The sequence below is a fragment of the Chanodichthys erythropterus genome, chromosome 18 (genome assembly GCF_024489055.1).
Source record: "Chanodichthys erythropterus isolate Z2021 chromosome 18, ASM2448905v1, whole genome shotgun sequence".
NCBI classification, from domain to species: Eukaryota; Metazoa; Chordata; class Actinopteri; order Cypriniformes; family Xenocyprididae; genus Chanodichthys; species Chanodichthys erythropterus.
Genome location: NC_090238.1, coordinates 36,745,860 through 36,766,789, shown reverse-complemented (window position 1 = coordinate 36,766,789; position 20,930 = coordinate 36,745,860). Strand labels below are relative to the sequence as shown.

The window sequence follows — 20,930 nt, the reverse complement described above, 5'->3', positions numbered from 1 at the left end:
TTTAGATATTTCAGTGGCAAAAAGAGCTGCTGCAGTAATTATTGGCAGGCATGTAAATGAATAAATACTAAAGCAGCAGCCCGTCGGCCGTTGAAAGCGAAATGCTGTCAATCAGCTCAATGTCACAGCAGCCTGGAGGGGACGACGAGCGCAGAGAATTATAATCACCTGCGGGCGACGAATTCAACGACTACAAGAGGATTAGAAAAAAAAAAAACTAATTTGAAGAACACAAGAAAAAAAGCACAAATATTGTTGACTCAGCAGTCAGGAGAGCGCTGCATGTGTTTTTGCACATTTCCATGCCTGGCAAAGGCAGAGAGAGTCAATAGAAGAAAAGAATTCATCTGTTTACGGTAATTGGATACACTGGCTGCCATTCAATGTTTAATAATGAAGTATATTTCATAGAAAAAGGCCTCCTACATTATCCCCATGTTTTTGTGTGAAGAGGATGCATCTAGGAGAACTTCATTAAAAGAAACTCTTCTGCTCCTGGAAAGCGCTCTCATTTACACAGAACTGATAAATGAGCTGATCTGAACACACCATGGTGACCCACATTGTATGTTAAGACAAACATCACTATTACTATTTCTCATGCGTAGGGACAGAGGTTGGTTTAAATGGAAGGAACATCTTCTAAACTTACATTGAAGGAGGAACCCAAGCCATTAAAATATCAGAGAGACTTTTCACTTGTGACAGGAAGAAACCACACAGAACACCCTAGCAACCACTTAGCAACACCCTGGCAAACAAACAGTACTCCTAGCAATCCTATAGTAACATCCTGGAAAACAACATTGTTGTTACCTAAAGCTGAAACTAAAAAATGTTTTTGTTAATTGGAATAAAGCTATAATAAAAAATACATATTAGACAAAAAAAATTAAAATTAGAAATTATGCCTAGGCAACTAAATAAAATCAATTAAAAAGCTAACAAAAAAATATTAATGAATACTACAATAGTATATAAATAGTACTACGATAAGAGTGACACCCAGAACACCCTAGAAACCCCACAGCAACGCCCTGGCAAAAACCCGGATTCACTAGCAACCCGACAGCAATGCCCTGGCAAAAACCCGGATTCACTAGCAACCCGACAGCAACGCCCTGGCAAAAACCCGGATTCACTAGCAACCCCACAGCAATGCCCGGGCAAACACACAGAACACCCTAGCAACCCCATGGAAATATTCTGGCAAACACCCAGAACACCCTAGCAACCCCATAGCAATGCCCTGGCAAACACCCAGAACACCCTAGCAACCCCATAGCAACGTCCTAGCAAACACCCAGAACATCCTAGCAACCCCACAGCAATGCCCTGGCAAACACCCAGAACACCCTAGCAACCCCACAGCAACATCCTATAGCAACTCCATAGCAACATCCTGGCAAACACCCAGAACACCCTATAGCAACCCCACAGCAACGCCTGGGCAACACACAGAACACCCTAGCAACCCCATAACAACATCCTATAGCAACCCCACAGCAACACCCTGTCAAACACCCAGAACACCCTAGAAACCCTATAGCAACATCCTGGCAAACACCCAGAACACCCTAGAAACCCTATAGCAACATCCTGGCAAACACCCAGAACACCCTAGCAACCCCACAGCAACGCTCTGGCAAACACCCACAACACCCTAGCAACCCCATAGCAATGTCCTATAGTAACCCCACAGCAACGTCCTGGAAAAAACCCAGAATACCCTAGCAACCCCATCTTCATTTACATAGTGCTTTTCACAATACAGATTGTTTCAAAGCAACTTTACAGTGATAATAGGAAAATTAATGGGCAAAGATTATTTTGGCTTTGCAGCAGCCCTAAGGAAAAGTTATTATCAAGCTAAAGTAGGTTTTTGATTGAATCACGTCTGTTGTAAAAACGGTTAATTATTAACTTAGGGGCCACTTAACTGACAACTTTTTAACTGAAAACAGAAAACTTATAATGCATTCTCGCCGTTCATTTACGTGTTTAGTCCGTAAATGTCCTATAGTAACCCCATAGCAACGTCCTGGCAAACACCCAGAACACAATAGCAACCACATAGCAACGTCATGTAGCAACTCCAAAACAACGCCCTGGTAAACACCCAGAACACCCTAGCAACCCCAAAGAAATGCCCTGGCAAACACCCTTAGCAACACAATAGCAATGTCCTGGCAAACACTCTAGAAACCCCATAGCAACACCCTTGCAAACATCCAGATCATTCTATATCAGGGGTTCTTGACTCTGGCCCTGGAGGTCCACTTCCCTGCAGAGTTTAGCTCCAAACTTGATCAAACTCACCCACCTGTAACTTTGTAGTAATCCTGAAGAACTTGATTAGCTTAATTGATTAGGTTTGGAGCTAAAATCAGCAGGAAAGTTGACCTGGAGGGCCCGAGTCAAAAACCCCTGCTCTACAAAATCATGGCGGCAACTATAATCAGCAACGTTTCTGAGCTCTGTTCTATTTATAGACTGCCTTTCGGTCGCATCCAACACCAAAATCTTGATTTGTCAGCACTCAGAGATTGAATTTCACATTTTCAGCCCTCTCTTACATTGCGCTGAGGCGTGAATGGATTTTCAGGGGCTGTATGCAGATCTCAGAGCTTCTCTGAAGCTTCACCTGCTGACACGCAATCTCCCCCGAGTCTTAGTGTCACATTAATGTGAGGCATGTAAATCTCTGGGAGTTCATGTAGTCCGCGAGCAGATCGAGTGAGATGTCTGCCTTACCTTTGCTCTCTGGTTTGAATAAAGTGACCAGTGACTTAACGAGACGCAGCGTGTTCTTTCATCTGACGGCAGGATATTCTCACTCCGTCAGGTCGAGTGGCTGCCGCACTGTATTAACTGGCAGCGAGGTGCATTGGCAATGATCTTTGAAGGTCAGAATGAAAAGCATGACCTCTATATGCTGCTGGAGTGGGCTGTCGGTGCAGTCGAGGCTTCTTATTAGGACAATAGTGTTTTGGATGGTAACTAGCACTAGTCCTGCACCTCCAAGTCTCAATGATATTTTAGAGCCGGATGCACAAGATGGAGTAAAACAGCAGATTGATTAAATTTCTTCAGTAAGCTCATATTTTACCTCATAGACTTTAGACATATATGATAATGTTGATATTTACACTTGTTTACATTTTAAAGAGGACCTATTATGCCTTTTTCCATGTTCATCTTTCTTTAGTGTGTAATGTTGATGTTTGAATATGAAAAAGCTGCACAAAGTCCTTCCAGCAGGAGTTCATCTCTATATCAGTGTCAGTGTTTCTGAACTCTCTGAAACACCTCTGTTGTAGTCTTGAGTTTTCTTCTGGGAACGAACACATCACAATATTCCTCATTTACATAATTCATACACAGAATAAAGGGGCGGGGCCTGGTTGAGTTAGTTAGTAGTGTGTTGAAACTGGTGGTTATGGTAAGGGGCGGGACATTTCCCCAATTTACACACTCAAAGTGCTTGACCAATCACAACGCACTGCTCCAGCTGACAAATCAGAGCTCATTGTGCTTTTTGGAAGGAGGGGCTTCATAGAGACAGGAACTAAACAGAGCGTTACTGACAGACTGGGAAGAGAGGAGCTGCAGCAATGGAGAATATGAGGAAAATAATCAACATTCAAGCATGAAAACCTGTTCTAGCCCCAAAACAACATCAAGACTTTGTAAAAGGGCACAACAGGTCCTCTTTAAGATAGAGAAAATTAAGTGAGTAAATTACTTTGTTAGCAGCTCTTCAACAAACACAATCTAAACAGAGCATGTGCATGTCAAATAAAATCAATCATAATTTTTTTTTTGTATTTGTGTATTTTTGTATCACATGATTTTGGTCAGAAAAATAAACAATTCAAATGGAAAACAAGTACATTTATATTATCCTACTCTACTGGCATATATTTATGGAAGCTTGTTTCCCTGCATGAAATAAAATATAAAAAAGGTAAGTGCGACTTTTTATCTCACAATTCTGACATTTTTCTCAGAATTGTGATATATAAACTCAGAATTGCGAATTGTAAAGTCAGAATTTGCGAGATATAAAGTCAGAATTGCAAAATATAAAGCCGGAATTGCGAGTTATAGTCAAAATTACGAGTTATAAAGTCAGAATTGCGAGTTATAAAGTCAGAATTGCAAAATATAAAGCCGGAATTGCGAGTTATAGTCAAAATTATGAGTTATAAAGTTGAAATTGCGAGTTATAGGCAAAATTATGAGTTATAAAGTCAGAATTGCAAAATATAAAGCCGGAATTGCGAGTTATAGTCAAAATTATGAGTTATAAAGCCGGAATTGTGAGTTATAGTCAAAATTATGAGTTATAAAGTTGAAATTGCGAGTTATAAAGACAGAATTGCGAGTTATAGTCAAAATTACGAGTTATAAAGTCAGAATTGCGAAATATAAAGCCGGAATTGCAAGTTATAGTCAAAATTATGAGTTATAAAGTTGAAATTGCGAGTTATAAAGCCGGAATTGTAAGTTATAGTCAAAATTATGAGTTATAAAGTTGAAATTGAGAGTTATAAAGTCAGAATTGCGAGATATAAAGTCAGAATTGTGTTATAAAGTCAGAATTGTGAGTTATAGTCAGAATTGCGAGTTATAAAGTCAGAATTGCAAGTTATAAAGTCAGAATTGCGAAATATAAAGCCGGAATTGCAAGTTATAGTAAAAATTATGAGTTATAAAGTTGAAATTGCGAGTTATAAAGTCAGAATTGCGAGATATAAAGACAGAATGCAAGATATAAAGTCAGAATTGTGTTATAAAGTCAGAATTGCGAGTTATAAAGTCAGAATTGCGAAATATAAAGCCGGAATTGTGAGTTATAGTCAAAATTATGAGTTATAAAGTTGAAATTGCGAGTTATAGTCAAAATGATGAGTTATAAAGTTGAAATTGAGAGTTATAAAGTCAGAATTGCGAGATATAAAGTTAGAATTGTGAGATATAAAGTCAGAATTATGTGTTATAAAGTCAGAATTGCTAGATATAAATCAGAATTACGAGTTAAAGTCAGAATATTTTTTTAAAGTAAATTTTTTCTCACAATTGCGAGTTATCACGCAATCCTGACTTTTTTCTCAGAATTGTGAGATATAAACTAGCAATTGCATGTAATAAAGTCGGAATTGCAAGATATAAAAAATTGTGAGATAAAAAGTTGGTTTTAAGCATAAAAACTTAATTTTGATTTTTTTTTTGGAAAACAATACTTAATATCTTGTTATATCACTTACAAACACTGAATAAGAAATCTTTTTTTTTCTTTTTTTCTGCAGTGTATGGCTTTGTTCAAATCACTAAACCTAATTATGAGCAAAAATAATAGAGATGCTTAAGTGTATGGAGTCAATTCCACCTCTCTATTTGAGAAAGAGGCATTTTCAGCCTGGTTCTGTCATCCGTCTCACTTTTGAGGCTTACGAATAAGCTCCTTAACAGAAGTGATGCTCGCAGTGATACAAAAGGTGACTTACCGTGTTGCTCGAGTTCCCATTTAAATGCAAACCACTGTCGAAAAGCGGCGAGGACGCTCTGCTACTCTGATCGCTGGACGGTCCGGGTGAACCTGAGGATATATGGCAGATTAGTATATATTCTATATAAAGCAGAGCTCATATTGTGTGCAAATCTACTCTGGTAGCGCTGCACTTCTAAAGCCGAGCGATATGACGTGTATTAGCTTGGCAAGCCGCCTTCTAGGTTGTCACGATGCCATAGACACCAAAGTCACAGGAGATTATGGGTAAGGTGAGTGTGAAATACACAAGACGCAAGAATTCTGACACGGCCATCACTGGAAAATGCAGAGCACAAAAAGTCCATTTCATGCAGGGGCATCTTCAACACGCTGCTCTGAAAGTCGTCTTTCTGTTGAAAGCAGCACAGATACAGTAGCACAGCTGCTCAGTTCAGTCCCAAGAGATTCACCGTCCTGCAGAGCCGACGCTGCCTTCAGATCTGACTTACTAGTTGGAATGTGATGTGCATTAAAGTCATTTTAGTCTGCAAAAATTGGATGCCTTGGACAGATTTTTCTTTCTCTTTTTCACTTCATAACAAGCACAGGATGCTTTCCAGCGCTGGTATAACAAAGGTTTGAGAGCAAAGGTTGTGCATCAGGTGTGGAACTGACAGTGTTGCTGTTGTTCATGAAAACTAAAACCATAAAAAGTATATTTATATTTATTTTTTTTAAATGTTAAAAAGAACACAACAAACTTTTTAAAAATTTATATTATCATATATAACCATCAACCATTTAATGCATTAACCATATATATTAATATACTTTTTTTTAAATAAAGCTAAAATATAAAAGCATATACATACATATAAAAAAGTCTACATCCACTAAACCCATATATTATACATGTATATTTTCATTTAAAAAAATATTTTGAAAAAAGTAATATATATATATATATATATAATTAGATGAAAAACCTTAAAGTTTAATAATTTTAGCATTAAAAAAAATCTTTAACTATTAAAACCTTTAAAAAAAATTATAATTGAAATAAGGCTGAAATAAAATACATAGAAATATATGAATATTAGTTAAATAACTTAAATTCTAAAAAATTAGAAATATTGCCTTGGCAACCAACTGAAAAACAGTACTAAAATTACTAAAACTGAAACTGAAATGTTTTTACAAAAGACCAAAAACTAACAAATGACAAAAGCACAATATTACTAAACCTTAAACAAAAATATTAATAAAAAGTATAATAGTATATAAATAATACTAAAATGACACTGGTAATTGATGCAGCATTTGCATATTTGATCATTCTGGTTTCTACAGAGAATGATGGGAACTGTTGTTTGGTTACACAAGCCCGTTACCAACCAGTTACATTACAGTTGCATTTTCTGGCAATATTTATGGCTAATTCATCATCAAAAATGCACAAAATACATAGAAACTAAATTGTATAAGCGACATTCACAATTAATACTTGATTATGACACACATTATGAAAGAACACACTGCAACAAGCTCAGTGAAAAGATGGAGGATGAAATATGATGATACATTTTTATAGTTAGCTATCAGAATCAATTGTGAGTCTCCAATGCAAAATGCAACATTACAGATTATGTAGAGCATCCAAATCACTCACTAATGAGGCTGCATTTCATTTAGGATGCTTCCTAAGGAGAGCACCGCCTATTTAGACAGCATGACAGCTCACTAGGTTCAGTACCAGAGCTTAGATGTGAAGTTGTTCTGGTCAAACCTACCTAATGGGAGTTTTAAGAAGGCCGGCGCTTCCCTGAGGTAACGTACAGTGATGGTGACTTCATCCCCTGCCGTTCGCAAAAGATGAACCTGCAAGGAGGCAGAGATAAAACATCCTTCTGACACTGTCATGAGGAGGAAAGATGTCTGAACTGCATTTAAATGACCGTTTCACAGCTAATTGAGTTGAGGAGCCTCAGCATTTGAATTAAATCATGAGTTATTTCAGTCAGAGCCGTGTTGAGCTCAGGTTGAATAACTGCTCCTTACACAAACAGTTACACCGTCAGTGTCTCGTATCTTCAGATATCTTACAGACTTTTTTGGCATCAGAACCTCTTTGAGGTGTAGGATTTAACTGAAACAACTGTCATTTACACTGTTGCTAAATTTCACAAGTAATTACAAACGAAATTTTGGAGTAAAAAAAGACTTTTCTTGGAAAACGTACTGATTTAATATTCAAAAAAATCAATTTTAAAGTGTATTTTCTTGAGGTTCCCTGAGATTATAAGTTTATATTTCAATAATTTAACAACACATTTGCATGTTGAAACAGTTTACATTTATAAATTGCTAATAAATTTCAAAATTACAAAGAAATTTTGAAGTAGAAAGACTGAAAGAGTATTTTCTTCCCAAACATACTCAATCTTCCAAAAAAAAAAACAAACAAAAAATGTTTTACAGTGTATTTTCTTGAAGTTCCCTGAGATAATAAGTTAATATTTGAATAATTTAACAACACATTTGCATGTTGAAATATTTCAGTTTATAAATTGCTAGTAAATTTCAAAAAAGTCTTATAAAACATACTCCAATAATCTTCAAAAAATAATATTTTTACAGTGTATTTTCTTGAAGTCCTCCTAAAATTTTAAGTTTATATTTCAATAATTTAACTACACATTTGCACGTTGAAATAATTTCCATTTATAAATTGCAAGTAAATTTCAAAATTACAAAGAAATTTTGAAGTAGAAAGAAAGAAAGAGTATTTTCTTCCCAAACATACTCAATCTTCCAAAAAGAAAATCTTTTTTTACAGTGTATTTTCTTGAAGTTCCCTGAGATAATAAGTTAATATTTGAATAATTTAACAACACATTTGCATGTTGAAATATTTCAGTTTATAAATTGTTAGTAAATTTCAAAATTACAAAGAGATTTTGAAGTAGAAAGAGCATTTTCTTATAAAACATACTCCAATAATCTTCAAAAAATTATATTTTTACAGTGTATTTTCTTGAAGTCCTCCTAAAATTATAAGTTTATATTTCAATAATTTAACTACACATTTGCACGTTGAAATAATTTGCAAGTAAATTTCAAAATTACAAAAAATGTTGAAGTAGAAAGACTGAAAAGAGCATTTTCTTGTAAAACATATTCAAATAATCTTAAAAAATCCCCTTAAAAAATCCCCTTAAATTTTTAAATTCAACAACACATTTGCATGTTGTTAATTTCCTTTCATATATTCTTAGTAAATTTCAAAATTACAAAGACATTTTGAAGTAGAAGAGTAAAACGTACTCCAATAATCTTAAAAAATAGTGTATTTTCTTAAAGTTCCCTGAGATATTAAATTAATATTTCAATAATATTACAACATATTTACATGTTGTAATAGTTCTCATTTACTGTATATAAATTGCTAGTAAATTTCACAAATAATTATAAAGAAATTTTGAATTACAAAAAACAGAAATAGTATTTTCTTGTAAAACATAATGATTTAATCTTCAAAAAAGAATGTATTTTCTTGAAGTCCCCCTAATATGTAAGTTAATATTTCAATAATGTATCAACACATTTGCATGTTCACACTTTTTCAATGTCAGTTAATGGTCACATGACATACATGTGAACAAATAGTGTTTTATTTTGATCTAAGACATAACAGCATCTAGTCTCTTCTAAATAACATCTTATCACTTTTAAACTAAACGTTTTGAAAATGGATCAATTGTATCCCTTCAGTATGACGAGAACTTAAAGTCAACATTAAAGGGTATTGACAACACATTTTACAACCAGACAAGGGTGAAATTAATTTTCTCCATCAGAAATTGAAGGTGTAAAGTATGTTTGATAGCAGAAGTCAGATCTGAGAACCAGTTTACAGTGGACTTTTGAAGGAATTTTAATTTCATGTCGACTTTTAGACTTCATTTGATCATAACCACAGCTAGGAAAGTTACTGCATTTAGCAAATCTGAGCTTTCCTCTCTGAAGAAAACATGACACACTTGTGCAACATTTCCACAGAGAGCGGATACTAAAGGAAACCACGTCCTCGCCAAGAAACCCTTGTGTGTGTTTGTGCCTTCGATCTAAAGTGTTTACACTGACAGACATTAATCGCTGGAGGTCGAAACCAGAACATTCATTTAACAAGCCATTTTAAATAACAAGCATACATTAAATAACGCATAAGTAAAAAATATAAAGTGCATTTATGAAAATGTTCTCTCTAGAGTTGTTTTTTTCTAGCTATACTGTAACTATCGATTTTATGGATAATGAATGGCTTTAATGAGGTAAATGTAACTTTAAGTTATTGTTTACAAGCTGATCTATTGATATCTTTCCAGTTTTGAAACACTGCTACATGTCACATTTCAGTAAGTTGTACTTTATCATTTTCGACCATGCAGCGATTGAATATGCACAGTTATAATCTGGTCCAGTGGCCGGTTTCATAAACAGCATAAACTAGTCTAATTGGTCTAATGTAAGTTTTTTTTCTTCTTTAAGATCATAACAACACTAGTCATAACATTTTCAAGTCAAACCGACTGATCTCATTTGAATCCAAAAAGTAAGACTGATTACTGAAGCTAACTGCTAGTTCGTAAAACTAGTTTTTAAAGGGATAGTTCTCCCAAAAACCAGACAGCTGACGGCACCCATTGACTTCCATAGTAGGAAAAAAAAATACTATGGAAGTCAATGGCTACCATTTGGTTCAACAGAAGACAACAGAAGTATTTTTGGGTGAACTATCCCTTTAAGTCACAGTCTTAACATAGTGGCTTTGTCTATGCAACTGGGTCCTGAGCTCTTAATCATATTTAAAAGATTGTTTAATAAAGCAATCACATTTTTCCTAATGATCTCATCTTTTGATGATCATCTCTTTGGTTGGTGTCGCATCTCAAACACGCACTACCACTTACAGTATGCAATAATATCCCAGAGGAAAACTGCTCTTTCATTACCCAGGAGACTTTTAATTATACTTCAATGAAGTATAAACTTTGTCTCAGGCACTTCATCTAAAATAACTTTGCAGGCAATAAAAAGACGCAAATGAAAACGAAGCTGTCACCCACCAAGGATGAAGACAAGGACGATTTAGTTCAAATAAAGATATCCAACAGGATCCAACGTAACAGTGTGAACCATACACGAACAATAGCCGACAATGAATGAGAACTAAAGAGGAACTTAAATACACAGAGCTGATGAACCAAATGCAAACAGGTGAATGTCCATGACAACTGATAGGTGGCGGCAAACTGGAACAAAGGAAACAGGTAACTAAAGAGAAACTAACTAAAAGTCCATGAAAATGAAACTAAACTGACTAAATGACAGATGCATTAATTTACAAAAATGTTTCTGTACTTAAAGCTGCAGTCCGTAACTTTTTTTGGTTAAAAATTATCCAAAATCAATTTAGAGCAAGTACATAACCAGCCAGTGTTCAAAACTATCTCACTATCTTAGCTCGATTCACACCGGTAAGCTTGTAATAATGTTTTATAATAAGAGCGACATGGGAAATTCGAGCACACATCAGTTCATCTGTGCGTCATTACGTCACGTCCATAAACAGAAAGGAGGAGGCCCGTCCAGGCTAGTCGGTTTTATCACATGAGAATGCTGCAGGTAGCGGATCATTTATAGCCTTTTCTCACAGCAGCTGAAATAATTAAACTTGATGGCGGATTGTAATCCAGAAAGATCCAAATGACAATCATCAGTGACAACTGGAGATTCAGCCGTAGTCAAAAAGCAAAAGACTTTGGACTGACAGCAAACAGTAGATTCATCCGAGCTGTGTCAATGCACAACGCACACATATAGATAACTTTTCCACATATGACTGCAATTGCAGGTTTCAAACAAGAGATGGCGACAAAGAGGAAAAATCGCGGACTGCAGCTTTAATTATATTTCTAATTACAAATATATTCCGAAATATTACCAATAACATTGTATACAAGCTTGGCATTGGATATTACAGATTGCTTTTGTTCCTCTTTTGGATAAAAATGTCTGCTAAATGCATATATTTCAATGTAAAGATAAACACAAACTTCCAACAAACAACACTTCAGTATGTATTAATCTCACTCAAAAAAATGCTGGGTTGAAAATGGACAAACCCAGCGGTTGGGTTAAATGTTTGCCCCCGCTGGGTAGTTTTATTTAACTCAATTATTGTTTGAAAATGACTTAAATGAACCCAAAGTATGTTGGAAATTAACATTTATTAATAAGTTTCATGAATAATAATTAAATATTTAATAACTTGATTAATGCATGTTCACCTTTTGATTATTATTGTTGCCTCTAGTAATTATGTGTCAAATTTTTAATTTCCAACCTATTTTGGGTTCATTTTAAGCCAGACATATAGTCATTTTTAAACAATAGTTGAGTTAAATAAAACTGCCCAGCAGACTGAACAAAAATGTAACCCAACCGCTGGGTTTGTTCATTTTCAACCCAAATTATGTTGTAGTTAACACTTTACAATAAGGTTTCATTAGTTAACTACATTATATCTTAAAATGTATTAAGACATATTACCAATAACATTGTATATAACAAATATTGTTGACTCTTTGACGGATCATTTTTGAATGGTAAATGCACAAATGTCAATGAAAATGTAAAAATGAACTAAACATGAACTTTGAATAAAGTTTTTTTTTTTTTTTTTTTTCTCAGGAGAAACATCCAAGCAAGAGCCTCCATTTGATTTCTAGGAGAAACAACTGAGACACTGCCGATTCTCAAGTGTGACTTTTCTGTCCTACAGGATGATTTCTGTCAGCTTCTCCCGGACAGAAGCTGATGTCGTGACAGCTTGTCTTAGTTAGTCTGTGGTTGTTTAGTGAAATCATTAATCGCATCCTTCGTCTTCCCAATTGAAATGCAAAGAACGGCTGTCAGGATCCAGAGAGAGAGAGAGAGAGAGGAAAGCTGCCAGTGTGAGTGAGTGTTTCGGCTCATCCTCTCTCGAGGTTGAGCTGTGATGAATCTACTCACTATCGATTAGTTATAGCTGAGACCTTACAGGGAGAAACCAAACATCCGCTACTGATATAAAAGGTTTCAGCGTCACTTTTGATTAATTCTGCATCAATGGCATTTCAAGAGCAAGGATGAAAAAGCCAATCGAATACTCACGACTTCCTCATGTGTACACTTCTCCACGTTAATGCCATTGACCTGCAAAGAAAAGAAAAACGTTCAGCAGAAATCACATTTAGACATTAAAATCAAGCTCAGGTCGCATTTCACTCCAAAATCGGAAGAAAAAAAAAGAAATTACGATGACTTTTTGCATTATTTTAACGACAAATAACCACATTTAATCCCAAATTCTCTTTACTTTAATGCGACCAGACATTTTATTTTGCATAATAATAAATAAGTATTGTATGTCAATTTGCAATTTGACATACAATACACAACCATTCAAAAGTTCAGGGTCAGATTTTTAAAATGTTTTTAAAAGACTCTCCAAAGCTGCATTTATGTGATCAAAAATGTGAAATATTATTAAAATTTAAAATAACTGTTTTCTATTTGAATATATTTCACAATGTAATTTATATCCAGTGATCAAAGCTGAATTTTCAGCATCATTACTACAGTCTTCAGTGTCACATGATCCTTCAGAAATCATTGCTGAATATAATGTGTGGATATTTATATAGCCTATATATGTAAAGAGCCTCAGAGAGTCTTGTAACATTCAAATGAAATAAAACAAGTCGCTTTAGTTGCACCGCAGGAACTATTATTATATTTCTAGCTCTTTCTCTCTGTTGCTGTTCCAGTGATTCATACAAAAGAGATAAAGGTTAAACCTCCAGTCAAGCTGGAGAAAATGAATCAGAGGGAAGCATCATTAAAATGCAGAGGGAATGCTGCTCTAACACGCACCCTTGACCCCGAGAGCAGCGTAAAGAACAAGAGCGTGCAAAGGCCCAAAACACTAACCTGCAACACGGCGTCGCCGATAAACAGCATCCCCGTCTGATCGGCTGCGGCCCCGGACGGTCCAGTCAGAGGTTAATGGAAAGATTGGGATATAATTACTCATTTAGTAGTGCTTATGCGATGACATGGCAATCAGGATTTGAGTTTGATGAGCCTTTCAATCTGGCATTGGCTTTAGCAAAGACGTGAAGCGCTTTGGGACGAATTTCACACAAATCAAGGTTTTAGTTCAATGCGTTCTGACACATATGATGAAACTTCATAAGCTTTCTGATATCAAGCAGCTCTAAGGGTGGATAACTCAGCGGGAAGCTAATAAAAACCAATAAAACTGCAAACAAATATGCATAAAGGCTTGTACAGTAATTAGCCGCGATTAATAATATATTTGAACTGTATTGCACGAAACAAAGCTATATTGTTCTTAAATACAGTAGGATCAGATACTAATCACATGTTAGCAGCTGCTGTCAGATACTTGCGATGAATAAACTATAACGCGAGCAAGTGTTAATTATACGGATATCAAACGGATGTGCAGGTCATTTATTTTAAATGAAAAACAACAAGAAAACAGTAGGAAGAACTGTACACTACTAGATTTTACACACTGAGAATAATTTGCCAAAAATATTTTAAAAAAACTGCAAAATTATGCAAAAACATATATTGTATTTTGGTTGTTTTCTTAATGCAAGATTTACTTGAGAAGCAAAATGAACTGAAATATTAAGACTTGTTTTGTGAAAAAAGTGTGAGTGTCATGACATGAGAAATCAAATTCACCTTGATCCTTTGATAAAAGAGAGTTTGTACAATTAAAACATACTGTTGATTAAAGGTGTGGTTGATTATGATTTCACTTTTTTAACTTTAGTTAGTGTGTAATGTTGCTGTTTGATCATAAACAACATCTGCAAAGTTACGACGCTCAAAGTTCAATGAAAGGAGATATTTTCATTTGAAGAATTCGCTGTTTGAGGACTACAACAAACAGCTGCTAGGGACTACATCGAGCTTCTTCCTGGGTTAGTGACATCACAAACCCTAAAATTTACATAAACCCCGCCCCTTAGAACACGCAACAAAGGGGGCGGGGCCATGTTGGGCTGCTTTAGAGAAGAGGAAGAGTTGTTGTAGTCGAGTGTTGTTGTCATGCCGTCATTTTACGCCGGACTGCTTCACAAACGAGGATCAATTCAACACAAAAGATGAACATGACGGCACATGCTAGTGGATGAGTTGAATCAACTCCACAGCAACTACATCAATTTATCCACTAACCATTCAGAAACGTCTAAAAGTTGTAACTTCTTCCTGAGTCTCTCCATCAGTGTCGACTCCGGTTTGAACAATGTAAGGCTGAACACTTTCCTCATTTTGGCTGCGTGAGATTCTCCAGCTTTGTTGTTGTTGAGCTATTAAAGCTCCGCCCTCTTCTGGAGCAGCAGCTCATTTGCATTTAAAGGGACACACACAAAAACAGCGTGTTTTTGCTTTGACAAGCTACAATAAATGATCTGTGGGGTATTTTGAGCTGAAACTTCACAAACACAGACAGTCTCTGGACTTATATTACATCTTGTGAAAAGGGAAATTATAGGTCCCTTTTAAAACATCCTCCTCAATATATAAAAAGCATTTATTTAAAGCTTTGATATTGTGGGATCTGTAACGTCACACGGTCAAAAACATTTGCATATGCCTGCCTCCATATGACTATATCATCACATAATTTATAAAGTTTGAGAATTTTGAAGTGAATTACAAGGGTGTTCGCAGTGGGCTGTGTTTATATTAATCTTGCATCATAAAAGCATTCTGAGCCGAGGTGGAAGTATATTTAACCACTTAAATGACTCAGCCGAACACATGAGTAATCTCCAGCACACTTCTTCGTCAGGATTAGAGTGTAGTTAAAAACTATCCTGCTGTTAAGACTAATATCAGAATTGATTCGAGAGAGAAATTGCGATACATTTGGAAAATATCAAAATCGATCCAGAATAACTGTATTGCGAATCGAGAATTGATGTATTGTCCCAGCCCTAGTACTGGATCTGACAGCAGTTGAATCACAAACTGCAAGTATATGATTTATAATTCTTAGTCTGTTTATGATGGTTTTATATGAATAATGTTTTCAAAACACTAACTCACAAGAGGGCATTGATACCGTTTCCAATGCAGTGATGTTAGCCAATCATGAGTGTAATTTACTGTCAAGCCTTAAAGGAGCTGCACCTTAAAAATTTATCTTTTCAGACAGAGGGTCAGAATGAAGGTTGAAAATAATCACTTTTTCTGCATAGATATTTGTGTTTTTGTGCAACTTTAACATTATCAGTGAACCTCAAGGAACATTAAAATATATATTTAAAAAAGAATCATGTCATGACCCCTTTAAGACATGGACAAATATCTGCCAGTAGACTAAGAAAAATTTATTTGTTTTCCTTTTGAATTCAGTTTATTTTTCTGACCTCAATGGCAGATATTTGCTCTTGTTTTAGCAAATCAATTAATTAATAACTTTTTAAAGAAAAACAAGATTTAATGTCAAAATTGCTTCTTAAGTAAATGTATATTGATTTAAGAACATTTACATATTTTAATTAAAAGCCAAGACAAAAAATGCTGAGTAAGAAAATCTCTTTTTTTTTTTTTTTTACTTAGAAACAAATACAAGGAAATTAAGTAACACACTGAATCAAACATGAAAAGTGTGATGTAGAAAAACTTCCCCCTCCCTTATAAAACATACTCTTAAAAAAATATTCTCAAAAAGTCATTTTTACAAGTGCTGCACAAATATTACGGGTTATAGCTAGCGCTCTGACTACAGCTGCTTTACAGCGGATGGGAGGAACTCTTGTCATCTTACCTACTTGATCTTTGAAAATCTTCGAGATGACCACAGGCACTTTATGTTCTGCTCCCCCCTGAAATACATGAAGAGCCATTAAGGAAATTCTCCTCACATTTCACATCCTTCTAATACCAACACGGTTCAAAAGTACAAATATTGCCTCATCAAAGATTATTGTCAGTAAAACTAATGAGAGTTGATTTATCAGAAAATCAGGTTCCTCTTTGATCTCTAAAAGACTGATATTGTGCAATGATTATCTTGCCTGTGGAGACATGAGTGCACTACCTGCGTATGTTTAATCAAGCTCTTTAAAGTGAATGAACAACATTAAAGAAGCAAAAGACCTACTTTGATACTCAGACCGAGACCTCCAGTCACCTGTCTTCGAAGTACAACAGTTCTGTGCTTTAAAAAAGGGGAATTTAGTTGGTAAAATATTCAAAGCATCAACTAGATAAAAACATAATTAAAGAAGTGATCATATGGCAACACTTGACTTGAAGTCTGTATGTAAAATGCTTTATACAGGTTCAGTAAATACATAAATCAGACTGTTAATGTTTTTATTGTTTTTATAGCATTAAAACAGATTTAAAAATCCCAACTTTCAAATACAGGTATTATCAGGTAATAAATAAATAAATGTAACTGTTGGTGTGTTTAGTGTTTTTAAAATAACATTAAATAAGACAAAAGAAATGTATAAACTTTTTTTCACACAACTTTCAAATACAGGTAATATATCAGACAATAAAAATAAATGTTACTTTTGATGTATTTACTGTTTTTTCCCCCCAAAAAAGTCTCAGCTTTCATAAATAAATAAATAAATAAATGAAATTTACTTTCAATGTTATTGCCTAACATTAAAAAGGCACAAAATCTCCACCTTTAAATACAGGTAATATCAGACAATAAATGAATACATTTTACTATTGATGTTTAATAATTAATAAATAACAATAAAAAATCTAAGTCTCAACTTTCATAAATAAATAATCTAAACTATCAAACAGGTAACATCAGGCAATAAAAATAAATTTTACTGTTGATGTGTTTAGATTTTTTTTTTTTTAAAAGTCTTGATTTTCATAAATAAATAAATATCTCAACTTTCAAATACAGGTAAATATGGAAGTTTTCTGCCACTTAATAAAAAATAAAAAATATATAACTTTTTTCTTAGAATTGTGTTTATATCTCGCAATTCTGACTTTATAACGTGCAATTGCTAGTTATAAAGTCCGAATTGTGAGATATAAACACAATTCGGAGGGAAAAAAGGATTGCAAGTTTATATCTCATAATTGTGTTTATAACGTTCTGACTTTATAAGTCGCAACTGTCTTTTGTATTGTTTTTATTTAGTGGCAGAAACAAGCTTGGTAAGATATCAGGCAATGATCATACATTTTACTATTCATGTGTTTAAAATTTTTCAAATGTTTTCAAATTTCAAACTTCGTCATTTTTATCAAGATCCAAACAATAAATGTTTATCCTTACTGTAGCGATTTACTAATATTTACGAATAGGTTAGTCAATGCAGATGGGAAACACTTCACAGCACTCATCTAATTCTGTCAAACAACATGCAAAGGATCGCAAACAACTTCTCAATAAAGGCTTATGATGGCCAAAACTTAAACAACCTCAGTTTAGAGTGGAAAGATATTTATTTATACGATTAGAAAGCAGAGACTTTCCTTTTGACTTTAGTGCCTAAAACTCAAAATGTGTTTCTGGGTCAAAGTGACGGAGCAGGTCACGTGTAGTTATAAACCCAAAAATATAAGCAGGATTATAAACATTCTGTAAAACTCACTTGATTATGACTATATTGGATTCTCAGGCATGTATTGTACACATTTAATAACTTTCATTGTGTACTGACAGCATCATTTCTGAAAATAGCGGCCGTAGCGTGATGCCACTGATGAATGAGGATCTCATGCCTAAAAACAAAGAAGTGACGTGTGCTTCCTGACAGCCATGTCAAATGTAATGAAAACTTGTAACAGATCACACTCATCTGCTGCCAACTGTGATGTCTGATGAAGAGAAGCGTCCCACTTTAAACCATGATGAAATGACCGGAGTATGTTTGAATATTGATCGAGTCAAAGGCAAAGACTCAGTACTTACATTTAAGTGGGAGTCGCCACCGTTTACGCACACCACATCCTGCTTCTGTATGATTAACAGCTCTTTCGTTAACTTTAAGCGAACATCGTAGGTGTTACTTGTGTGTTCGTCGTACAAAAGGGCAAGTCCGGTTTTTGTCTGTTGAAAAAATAAGCAAAAAAAAAAAAAAACATGTTAGTCACATAACCGAATAGGATTAAAAGTTTAATTGACAACCGCATTTAGCTGGGATGTGTATGTGGCCAAAAAGCAACATTAAACATATTAGATTTGACCTATTTTCCAAGTCTTCTGAACCCAGATATGACAGCTTGTCACAACTCTCTGAAAAGCTTCCCCTTTTCAGGTGAACTACTTCCATACGGCACACAAGATTGAGATTAATGTAAAAAATGTCTGCCTTTTATTTTTCTCGTAGTATTTGATTCCACCTTGAGAAGTTGGATCTGTCTCCACTGAAAGATAAACTGAATAAATGCAACAGAAATGTCGCCTGTGGATCTTTCAATTAATTTCAAGTTTTCTCTCAGACAACCCAGCGCAGGGACAAAATGAGTCTAGAGAGCCACGTTAATTCACTTAACCCACAAAACAGTCCCTGGAGGAACTTCCTGTGGCTGAAAAATACTTTTCGCTATGGAATCAATTACAATCTTTATTCATCACAGTTTCTGTGACTTTCATATGGCCAGAGAAATCATGAATCGCCTCCTGATGCTTTCTGAGCAAAACTGAACTGAGGTGCTGGAAAGAGATGAAGGTACACGTCTTCACTCATTCTGACACCAGTCTGTCTCTCTCCAGCAGAGTTTTTCTCCCATCAGCCCTGAGGTCTAACACATACATTACAGAGTAGATAAAGCAGACATTTATAAATGAGTGTAAAAGAAAACACGAGGCTCCCTGTAAAAATGATAAATGATAACAATAAAGTCATATGTTTAACCATTACTTTAGCTCATCAAAATAATTTAATCAATTTTTACTTCATTTTGATGATAAGGCTATACTTAAAAAAATTTAAATGACAACTACTTTATACCTATAAGTATATTTTTTATTTGCATGACTGAGTGAACTGTTCCATATATACATTATACAGTGGGTATGGAAAATATTCAGACCCTCTTAAATTTTTCACTCTTTGTTATATTGCAGCCATTTGCTAAAATCATTCAAGTTCATTTTTTCCCTCATTAATGTACACACAGCACCCCATATTGACAGAAAAACACAGAATTGTTGACATTTTTGCAGATTTATTAAAAAAGAAAATATCACATGGTCCTAAGTATCTCCTCATATATTTAACTCAGGTGCTGTCCATTTCTTCTGATCATCCTTGAGATGGTTCTACAGCTTCATTTGAGTCCAGCTGTGTTTGATTATACTGATTGGACTTGATTAGGAAAGCCACACACCTGTCTATATAAGACCTTACAGCTCACAGTGCATGTCAGAGCAAATGAGAATCATGAGATCAAAGGAACTGCCTGAAGAGCTCAGAGACAGAATTGTGGCAAGGCACAGATCTGGCCAAGGTTACAAAAAACATTTCTGCTGCACTTAAGGTTCCTAAGAGCACAGTGGCCTCCATAATCCTTAAATGGAAGACGTTTGGGACGACCAGAACCCTTCCTAGAGCTGGCCGTCCGGCCAAACTGAGTTATCGGGGGAGAAGAGCCTTGGTGAGAGAGGTAAAGAAGAACCCAAAGATCACTGTGGCTGAGCTCCAGAGATGCAGTCGGGAGATGGGAGAAAGTTGTAGAAAGTCAACCATCACTGCAGCCCTCCACTAGTCGGGGCTTTATGGCAGAGTGGCCCGACGGAAGCATCTCCTCAGTGCAAGACACATGAAAGCCTGCATGGAGTTTGCCAAGATGGTGAGAAAAAAGATTCTCTGGTCTGATGAGACCAAGATAGAACTTTCTGGCCTTAATTCTAAGCGGTATGTGTGGAGAAAACCAGGCACTGCTCATCACCTGTCCAATACAGTCCCAACAGTGAAGCATGGTGGTGGCAGCATCATGCTGTGGGGGTGTTCTTCAGCTGCAGGGACAGGACGACTGGTTGCAATCGAGGGAAAGATGAATGCGGCCAAGTACAGGGATATCCTGGACGAAAACCTTCTCCAGAGTGCTCAGGACCTCAGACTGGGCCGAAGGTTTACCTTCCAACAAGACAATGACCCTAAGCACACAGCTAAAATAACGAAGGAGTGGCTTCACAACAACTCTGTGACTGTTCTTGAATGGCCCAGCCAGAGCCCTGACTTAAACCCAATTGAGCATCTCTGGAGAGCCCTAAAAATGGCTGTCCACCAACGTTTACCATCCAACCTGACAGAACTGGAGAGGATCTGCAAGGAGGAATGGCAGAGGATCC

General features: G+C 35.5%; 1 protein-coding gene across 1 annotated transcript in view; it reads right to left on the bottom strand.

The window, feature by feature from the left end:
• The window catches only part of sntg2 (syntrophin, gamma 2), a 96,131-nt gene that overhangs the window by 52,654 nt on the left and 22,547 nt on the right, over nt 1–20,930 (bottom strand). The window contains exons 2-8 of the mRNA XM_067368017.1: nt 18,546–18,683; nt 16,749–16,805; nt 16,413–16,470; nt 13,529–13,572; nt 12,710–12,751; nt 7,285–7,372; nt 5,511–5,602 (exon numbers count right to left, since the gene is read on the bottom strand). Coding sequence (XP_067224118.1) covers nt 5,511–5,602; nt 7,285–7,372; nt 12,710–12,751; nt 13,529–13,572; nt 16,413–16,470; nt 16,749–16,805; nt 18,546–18,683 — 519 coding nt within the window. The remainder of the gene's footprint in view (nt 1–5,510; nt 5,603–7,284; nt 7,373–12,709; nt 12,752–13,528; nt 13,573–16,412; nt 16,471–16,748; nt 16,806–18,545; nt 18,684–20,930) is intronic.